The following is a 10,683-nucleotide window of genomic DNA, read 5'->3' as shown; positions in this document are numbered from 1 at the left end:
TAATCCTGGTTGGAGGAACCATCCGAACTTTTCATGGTCTAAGGGTCAGTATAGTAATTCTAATGCTCCCCCAGGTTTTGGCTACACTAGGAATACATCAGGCCCAAAAAATAAAACGACTAGCTTAGAGGAATCTATTAAGATGTTAGCAAAAACTCAGGAAATGTTAGGACAGATCCATGTTAGTTTTCAACAGGAAACCAAGCAGAATTTTCAAACTAATGCTCAGAGCATTGCTAAGTTAGTACTTCAAGTCGGCCAAATAGCTAAGACATTAAGTGAGAGAGATAATGGTAGGTTCCCTAGTCAGACTAATCCCAATCCTAGAGGAGTTCATGAAGTAGGTACAAAACCATCGAATCAATTGAATGCTATTAGAACCCTTAGGAGTGGTAGAATAGTAGACAATCAGGTAAGCGTGCCCAATAGTGAACACACTTTAGTTCACCCCTCAGGACCACTAGCTAAGGAAACTGATAAAATTTCTGATGATGCCAACTCAGTCCCTGAGAGGTCTGATTCTGTGCCTAGAGCCCCATTTCCTCAGCTATTGTACCAACAAAGAAGGAATCGAACTTTAATGACATAGTGGAGGTTTTTAAGCAAGTTACCATAAACCTTCCTTTATGAGATGCAATTAGGCAAATTCCTGCTTATGCCAAGTTCCTTAAGGATATGTGTACGCGAAAGCGAAAACTTAGCGTCCATAAGAAAGCCTTTTTAGCTAGTCACGTAAGTTCAATCATTCAGAACACCACAACTCCAAAGTACAAATACCCAGGTTCTCTTACGATTGCTTGCACAATAGGTAACTTCCAGGTAGAAAAAACTTTACTTGGCTTAGGAGCCAGTGTGAACTTACTGTCATTCCATGTATACTTACAGCTAGGACTTGGTAAAATGAAACCTACTCAGATGACACTGCAGTTAGCTGATAGGTCTGTTAAAATCCCTCGAGGTGTTAGCGAGGATGTTCTTATTGAGGTCGACAAGTTTATTTATCCAGTGGATTTCGTGGTGCTAGATACCCAACCTGTCCCTGACCCAGAGAACCATATACCTGTGATTTTAGGTCGCCCATTTTTAGCTACGTCTAATGCGATCATTAACTGTCGAAATGCTGTGATGAGTTTATCTTTTAGTAATATGACTATGGAGATGAACATTTTTAATGTCAGTAAGCTACTTCATGAGCTAGATGACACATGTGTTGAAGAGGTGAACATGATAGAAGCGTTAGTTCAGGAGTCGTTCCAAACATTTTGTCTGAAGACCCATTAGAAAGTTGTCTATCCCATTTTGGTTTAGATTTTGACGATGATAGCACTATTGAACAAGTGAATGCTCTATTAGATTCTACCCCTGTGTTAGAAACTGATAGAGTCGGTCATAGCAAAAATCACATACTACCATAAGAATACAAGGAAAGGTGTAAGGTTTACAAACAAAAGGCAAAATGAGCATTAAAACAAGGGACGCCTGCAGAAGTAAAGCACAAACTTAAACAAGGGTCGTCTGTCCAATTTGAAAGAAGAATCAATTGTTTGCATTGGTGATATAAATGTTCACAACAACCAGGAATAAAGAGACCTGGATTTTTCTGGTACTTCGTTAATTCTTATGGCACAAGTAATGAATCAAATTGTTGTTGCTTCAATGTTTCACACCAACTACAAAACCAATCAATGAAGAAACCACCGCTGCAAAATGAAAAAGGTTTTGCATATTTCGGCATGTAACACTGATCAACTTTTAAATTTCAATTCGCTTAATTAATAACCCCAGGAGATTCAAATGGAATAATAGACTAGTCAAGCTTTTGTAGCATGTCATTTGGAACTTAAAAAGAGATTCAAAGACTAAGAGCTTCATATGAAAGGGATAAGCATGCATAGTCATTGGCCAGTGCAGTTCAAGGCAGCACACATAGTTTCTTATTCAAAATTTCAGTCCGCTAAAAAAACATGTAAAGGTGTGTCCTTCCCAGCTGAGTATCATGTCAAACATATTATGCAAATTAAAACATCAAAACTCATCACATAGAACCATTGAGTTACAAGTGACTTTAGTGACGGAAATACGCCCAAATATGAAACATTGATGTATAACGCAACATTACTGCACTCTACAATTGATACTTGCAAAGCCTTCAGCACTGGCAATACCCAATTCCATGGCATGGGGGTTACAAATAAAGTTTACATTTCATGGAATTAAGTGCAACTTGTAGTAATAACTAAACAAGCTTAACAATTCACAAAGAACAAGGATGATGGAAGACTATAAATACTTGATAAGATACTTCCATTTCGCAGCACCTTAGGATGCATGGCCTTAATGTTCAAACAAGGAAAGGCACGGTGGATGGATGTGTAGATTAGTAGATATTGTAAAATTCCTGGTTTAATATTATGAAATTCATTTAAGATCACATAGATCTCTTTAACTTTGTAATAAACTTCTTCTGATGCTATCCAGCATCGTTCATAACACTTGAAAACAAACTAATTTAAATTAGAGTACTACTCCGTATTTATTCTTATTAGAATCAATCCTCAACATTTTAATTTTGAATATATCTTCGGAGCAGTGACCATTGTCCCCCACAACATCATCCTCACTGAGAATCGACCACCATTATACATTCATTCTTTTTCTCATTCACTGTTGATGACGGAGGAGATTGCAGCAGGTTACTTGCGCTTCTTCCTCAACGATTTAACCCTGGGTTTCTTCGAAGGCGTCATATCAGCTTCACGCGAACCACCATTGACAGGTTTTGAGTTTCCTTTTTCATCAACGCAACTGGTTGTTGACATATCATCCTCAATTTTACCATCAGGTTGGCTTCTCTTTAGCGACATTGCTTGTGCTTCCGTTCCACATGATACATTACCCTGCTTACTGACAATATTGCTTGCAGCTTCATCAGAAACAACAGCTTCGCTGGGCAATGAATCGTGTATAACCTCTGGAGCCACCAACTGTTCATTTCCAAATCTCAACGGACCACCAGGCTTATCAAGTCTCACTGAATCATCGCCCTTTTCACATCCTACTGTATCTCCTGGCATGTGTTTACTAGCAACATTTACTTCAGCCTTTCCACAGTCAGGTTTCGAAATACCATTTGTGTCTTTACCATCAGCAGTGCGGTTATAAATGGAAGTATCTGCAACACAGCATCAAAAACATACCACAATAAGAAATGTATTTACCAAAGTCAAATCCATGATATCCCGCGGGAGAAAGAAATTCAATCATGTACCTTGAACTGTAGCTATTTTCTCATCTATCTTATCTGATATCTTAAAAGTATTCACGTTGAATGTGCGGTAGAAAATGTAATCAGCTGTTTTCATCTCTTCCTCAGAAGGTCGTGGGTTTTTGGCGTCCTTTGAAGTGCAGATAACATTGCATTTGCCAGCAATCGCTTCCTGAATTCATTATTAGATACGACCAAAGAATAAACTTATCAACTAAAAATATGTACGATAAAATGTGGAATATACGATCTTTAATGATTTAGACTACGTACCAGAGGATTAATATTGGTAAGGCCTAGACCATCACCAGTCGCCAAAAACAGTTCATTCTGGAGCACTGCCTCTTGTTCATTGCCAATATGATTAACAATTTCACTAGGTCGGAAAAACCATAAGACCTTAACTCTCTTCAAGTTTCCTGGATGTTCCCATATTTTAATAAGCTTAGCAACATAAGGTTCAGGTTCACCATCCTTGTACAGATAAACACAATCATAAAGATTATAGTGGACACCATCATAAACAAAAGATTCATAAAACTGAACTTCTTTCCTTACTCCACCGATCCCTCTTTTCTTCACCCATCTAAACTCCAGAGTCTCTTCTACTTCGGATAATGCTTGCTTCGTCGTGTCGGACATTATTCCTTACTGTGGTTTAGACGAAGCAGACCACCGGAGGAGAAGACCAATGTAGACGATGATTTCTGTGAGGCCTGAAATCTCAAATTTCTGAACCCTAAAATAAGGATATAAAATCGGAGGGAAAATAAAAGAGATTCTAAAGATATGAAAAGCATACCATGAATGGTGATACTTGCGGTAAATAGGAGAGATTTTTCCTTTTTTTGACTGAAGAGATAAAGATCCACCCCTAAACCCTTGTATTATGGAGATTTACTCGGAAAAGTTGGTGGACGGACGTTTTAGTCTTTTACCAATGAGGGTCATTGATTCATGGATAGGCGTTTCCCGGCTCTCCCAATTCAAAACAAAGAATGGAAAGAGAAAGTCAGAAGATAGGTTTTCGGTGAATGCTTCCACACATTCAGTGTGCAGAGAGCAGTTCTATTTATATTAAAACAGTTTCAGTATTCTGTTACAGATTTTGGTAAAAGATATAGAGACTGATCATGCCAATATTGTAAGCTTTAGACTCTGACACAGTACTTGGTCAAGAGACTTGGTGTAGAGACTTTTTAGCAGAGTCTTTTGGAGTTTGCTTAACACCTCCCCTCAAGTTGTACTGCAGCTGGCGAAGTTGCAACTTGTTACGTAATATATGAAATCTAGGTGATGGAAGCCCCTTAGTAAAGATGTCGGCGATCTGATCTCTTGAACTGATGAACCTGACATGAAGTAGACTAGCAGCCACACGTTCACGAACAAAATGATAGTCTATTTCAATGTGCTTTGTGCGAGCATGGAATATGGGATTTGAAGTTAGGTACGTGGCTCCTAAATTATCACACCAGAGTATTGGTGGTGAGATTTGGACACCAAGCTCTTGCAGCAAGGATTGGATCCATATTATCTCTGAAGTGGCTATTGCAATGTCACGGTATTCTGCTTCTGTACTGGACTTTGATACCGTCTTCTGCTTGCGTGCACTCCATGAGATCAAGTTGCCTCCGAAATATATACAGTAGCCACTCGTTGAGCGTCTGTCATCCAAACTTCCAGCCCAGTCTGCATCGGAGTAGGCTTGCAAAGAGAAGTCTGAGGAAGAACGAATATGCAGACCATAGTCTACTGTATTCTTAAGATAACGAATAATTCTTTTGACTAGTTACCAATGCTCTTGATATGGGTCATGCATGTATTGACAGACCTTGTTAACTGCCACAGAGATATCAGGTCGCGTTAAATGCAGATATTGCAGTGCACCCACTACACTGCGATACAATGTCGAATCATGAAACCTTTTGGTACCTTGCTTCTGAATTTTCACATTTACTGCCAGAGGTGTGTTTACTGGCTTTACCCCATCTAGCTTTGTCTTGCGCAGAAGGTCTGTAACATACTTACGCTGTGTGAGAATTAGTTCTGTCCCCTTTCTAAGCACTTTGATCCCCAAAAAGAAAGAAAGATCTCCTAAATATTTTAGTGCAAACACAGCACTAAGATCTTCAATCAATCCAGAGATCTCAACTGGATGTGAACCGGTCACTATTATGTCATCTACGTACACTAAAACGTACAATGTGGATCCCTGTGTTTGACGAATGAAGAGAGAACTGTCAGCTATTGAACCCTTGAACCCCAACTGGACTAGGTAGGTGCTCAGTTTTGAAAACCATGCTCTAAGCGCCTGTTTAAGGCCATAGAGTGATTTGTGCAGTTTGCAGACATGGGTTGGATGCAGCTCATCTACATACCCCTGAGGCTGCTGCATATATACATTCTCTTCCAGGTCTCCATGAAGAAAGGCGTTCTCTACATCCAACTGTTTTATATCCCAGTTGCGCATTACAGCAATTGACAGCACAAGGTGAACAATGCATGGCTTAACCACTGGTGAAAAGGTTTCACCATAGTCAATTCCCAGTTGTTGGTTATATCCCTTGGCAACTAGACGTGCCTTTCTCTTGTTGATTGAACCATCTGGATTCTGTTTAACTCGATACACCCATTTGGATCCCACCACATTCATTCCTTTTTCATGTTTCACCAGAGAGTATGTGTCATTCCTAATTAATGCATTGATCTGGACATCCATTGCATCCCGCCATTCTGGAATTTTCCTTGCTACCGAGAAACATGTTGGCTCCATGAAATCCTCATCATGTAGAAGATGTTTGGATGCAGTCAAGCACATTTTTTAAATAGGCTTGTGTATATAAACTTTTGCCCTTGTGACCATGGGATGTGATAAAGTTGTACTTTGGACTTCGTCATGTATAGGTGCTGATGAAGCTGGCAGAGCAGAAGCAGTTGCAGACGCTGAAGTAGATGGACTTGCTGCAGGGGAGACGGTTTCCTCAGAGTAAGCCAAACTTTCTAAGGCCGATTCTGAATGATTCACGTTGTCTGATGTATGTGTGGCAGGAGACTGTGAGGCATTACCCTGTATTACAGTAGCATTTCCATTTCCAAATGGTTTCTTAGAGAAAATACATGTGCTGGATTGTACAATACCTGGATTTGGCACTGGGGATTGTTGCTTGAGAGGCAAGAATGGGAATGTGGTTTCCTCAAAGCGCACATGCCTAGAGATATAGATTCTATTTGTTTCTCTGTTTAAACACATGTATCCCTTATGTGCGTTGTTGTAGCCTATAAAGACACATTGAATTGACCTAGGTTCAAGTTTATCTTTGTTATATTGCCTTAAGCAAGGATAAGCTAGACAACCAAAAACTTTCAAGAAGGAATAGTCTGGAAGTTTGTGGAACAACAGTTCAAGTGGTGTTTTTGTGTTTGACATAGAAGCTGGTAGCCAGTTTATAAGATAACATGCAGTAACAAAAGCATCTGCCCAAAAATACCTAGGCATATGAGCATGAAAAAGTAAGGCCAAACCAGACTCTGTCACATGTCTGATTCGTCGCTCTGCCAAACCATTTTGAGGTGATGTGTGAGGACATGAAAAACGATGTTGAATGCCAGACTCATTTAAATAGGAAGTAAATTTTTTATATTCTAGTGCATTATCAGATTGGAAAATTTTGATCTTATGACCAGTGAGATTCTCAACTTGTTTGCGAAATAGAATGAATGTCTGTAATGCATCGGACAGTAGAACAAGGGGAAAGATCCATGTATAGTGGGAATAGACATCCGTAAACAAAATGTAATATCGAAAACCTGTTCTTGATAAGGAGGGTGAGACCCATATATCTGAAACAACTAAGCTCAATGGCTTATTATAAACTGTTTTACTTAGAGAAAAAGATAACTTCTTGCTTTTACTCACATGGCAAGAATGACAGAAGTCAAAGTTTTTATTTGTTACTGGAAGTGAAAACTGATGGCAGATTTTGAACACAGTGCTAAGCATTGGATGTCCTAGTCGCTGGTGCCAAATAGGAAGTGTAGAGGACACCAGAGCTTCAGGTTTTATTGAGTGTTGAATCAAATCTACCCCTTCAAACATATAAAGGCCATTCTTATTAAACCCTCTCAGCAGCATTATCCCCGTGTGCTTGTCCTTTACAACAAAGAAACCAGCATGAAACTCAAAATAAACATTATTGTCCCTACAGAATTGTGAGACAGACAACAAGTTTGTCTTGATTTTAGGAACATGATATATATGATTCATTGCAAAAGTGCGGGAATTAAACGTAAAAGATGCATTACCAACATTGGAGATCTCCAGTGCATTACCATTGCCCACGTGAACCTGCTCAGTGCCATTGTATTCATGAGGAATGGACAGATTTCTCATTTCAGATATGAGATGGTGAGTTGCACCCGTGTCTGTCACCCACTGATTGCCAAACTGGTCACCAGGTAAAGCAATATAGGCCTGTGCTGAACACTGGTTGTTGCTTGTGGTTTTATCGTAGCGAAACCAACATCTATCTCCAAGATGACCCTTCTTTTTACAGATCTGGCACTTTTCAATGAACTGAGGAGGTCTTTGATTCTGCTGCTGACGAGCATTCATTTGATTGTTGGAATATGGATATTTTTGTTGGACTTGATTCTTCCATTGATCACCTCTGCTTGTCGAGGGAAAGTTTGGGACAGCTACATTGGCTACTGGAGACTGCAGCAACGACAACTGAGACTCTTGGCGCATGTCATAGGTGATCAGATGAGAGTAAAAGGTATCGATAGGCATATCCTCAACAGTGCTTAACGCAGTGACAATAGGGTCATAGCTTTGGTTAAGGCCATTACTAATGGCTTGTTTCTTTTCATTTGTTGTTACAGCACAGCCAGATTCTGCCAACTGAGCAAACAAAGATTTAGCATCATTCAAATAGGTTTTGAGAGTTTTGTTACCTTTTGACATGCTGTGCAGCTGCTTTTTCAGATTCATCTGATGATGAAAGGTTTTTGGTGCATATTCGGATTCTAGTTTATCGCAGACCTCCTTTGCAGTTGTTAGGTGAGCTACATTGCTCAAGACTTCAGGTGTTAGAGTTGAATTGAGCCATTCAACTATGAGAGAATCCTGATGCTCATATGTTGTAAACGCAGGATTTATATCGTCACTTTCAGGTAACGTCCTTGCAGGAACTTGTTTTGTTCCATCTACAAAGCCACTGAGATCATAGCCTTTTAAGATTGGTTTGAACTGTGCCTTCCAGAGGATATGATTTGTTTCTGTGTGTTTTAACGTGACTAGGTGATGAATCTGCACCTGTCTTAGGGTATTTGTTGTCTCTTCCATGAAGTTGTTTTGGGTTTGTTTTTTTTGGTGTTGGGTTTTTTTTTTTTTTTTTTTTTGAGCGGAAGATGGCTTGGATCAGGTTGATACCAAGTCAGAAGATAGGTTTTCGGTGAATGCTTCCACACATTCAGTGTGCAGAGAGCAGTTCTATTTATATTAAAACAGTTTCAATATTCTGTTACAGATTTTGGTAAAAGATACAAAGACTGATCATGTCAATATTGTAGGCTTTAGACTCTGACACAGTACTTGGTCAAGAGACTTGGTGTAGAGACTTTTTAGCAGAGTCTTCAGGAGTTTGCTTAACAGAGAATTACGCCGGCCGATCTGTAACACACTCTCGATTCTCGATTCGGTATGTTGTCAATCTTAAACCCTAGTTTTGTGATTTATGATTCTTAAAGCATACTACTGCTAGTATCATTATAGAAGTAGATTGATTCTCCTTTTCTCACTTTCTAGGGTTTCATTTCAATTGTCATGGATTACAAAATGAAACTGAGAAGTAGAACCAAACCTGTCCCAAAACCCTTGAACTTAACCACCACCACCACCACCAAAAACAACATCTTGTGCAAAAAAAAATCACCAGCACAACGAAGGCAAAGCACTAGGAGGAAGAAGAACAAAAGTAATAGTGGTTTACATTTTGATGAAGCAATGCAAATTCAGATATTAAGCAGGTTACCGGTTGAGTCACTAATGAGGTTTAAGTGTGTGTGCACACGTTGGAAATCATTAATCAGTGAAGATCCATGGTTGGTTGAGCTGCACAATAATCACTCGAAGAAGCAACCGTGTCTTGTTGTGGTACCTAAACAGATTAAGGCTAGAATCGATGAATGCACACAGAGAAGCTATAAACTGAAGAGTTACTTGACAGCCAGCTTGTCAGTTGAACGCAAAACTAGGCAAACAACAACAATGCACACTTTATCGAAGAGGGAATCAAATTTTATGGTTTTCGACTATGTAATTGGACCAGTAAACGGGTTATTTGGTTTTGCCGAAAATTACATTTCAACTGTTACCATCTACAATTTTAGTACCCAGGAAGTAGTACAACAGTGCAGCATGCCAACTTTATTAACAAAATCAAAGCAGTATCCATGTTATGTTGCAGTTCCCGACTCCCAACATTATTTCTTTGGATTCGACTCTACCATTAACAAATACAAAGTGGTTTGTGTTTGGAGAGTACAAGATTGCCAAGCTTGTGAGGTGTTTACTTTAAACAGCAGCATTACATGGAAAAAAATCGATCAGGTAATTCCACCATGTTGTTTCCATGAAAAGTATGTTTTCGCAAATAACTCCATTTACTGGAGGAGTTCTGTTAAAGATCTCCGTAGTCTTCGTTTCTTCGTCGAACAATTATCCAAAATAGACACAAGTAATGATGAAGTCTTAGTGGCATTTGATCTTGGAAGTGAGAAGTTTAGAGTTATTCATGTTCCTAATTTCGTTCCTCCTCGTAATTCTCACTTGGACCTTTCCTGTCCTGATGGTCGTACTTTTAAGTTTCATCCGGTTTTGTTGGAAGTGGATGGGCGTGTTGTTATTTCTAATAGACTGGATTACGACATTATTGAACTGTATGTAATGGATGATGAATGTGTCAACAAGGTGAATGCAAACATGATGAATTGGTCCAAAGAGAGTATTGAAGTACCCATTGTTTTGAACTACGCTTGGATTGTTGTTTATTCCCTTCCTGGATCAGACTACATACTCTTGGTATGTTATAATTGTCATGCAAAAATAAGGTCTCCCTCTCTTTATTTTTACAACAGAAAAAAGAAGACTTTCAAAATGATTATCTTTGATGAATGGGGCTCTAATTTTCACCATCCTTATATGTATTCGACTTTTGTGGAGAGCCTTTCCCCATTTCGGTTTTAGCAAGACAGAAGCGGAAGCATATCCTCTAGCAATATTCTCGTATCGGTGCGCATCCTCTAGCAATATTCTCGTATCGGTGCGCGTGGTTTGTCTCCAGACAAATGCTAATTTAATTATTTTAACGTTTCTTTAGACTTTGTTGTCAAGGTTAAGATATTATTTTTGCACTAGT

The 10,683-nt window shown here is 39.1% G+C and overlaps 1 protein-coding gene across 1 annotated transcript; it reads left to right on the top strand.

Moving 5' to 3' along the window:
- The first annotated feature begins 9,269 nt into the window (after window positions 1-9,269).
- Window positions 9,270-10,511, top strand: LOC113344101 (putative F-box protein At1g32420). The gene has a single exon (XM_026588139.1). The coding sequence runs from the start codon at window positions 9,270-9,272 to the stop codon at window positions 10,509-10,511; it is 1,242 nt and encodes a 413-aa protein (XP_026443924.1).
- Window positions 10,512-10,683: the final 172 nt, after the last annotated feature.

Source organism: Papaver somniferum, unplaced genomic scaffold (assembly GCF_003573695.1).
Source record: "Papaver somniferum cultivar HN1 unplaced genomic scaffold, ASM357369v1 unplaced-scaffold_73, whole genome shotgun sequence".
Classification (NCBI taxonomy): domain Eukaryota; kingdom Viridiplantae; phylum Streptophyta; class Magnoliopsida; order Ranunculales; family Papaveraceae; genus Papaver; species Papaver somniferum.
This window is presented reverse-complemented; position numbering and strand designations above follow the sequence as displayed.

Bases quoted from the DNA above. Each gene is read 5' to 3' on its own strand.
- LOC113344101 (XM_026588139.1), top strand. From the start codon at position 9,270: ATGCAAATTCAGATATTAAGCAGGTTACCGGTTGAGTCACTAATGAGG.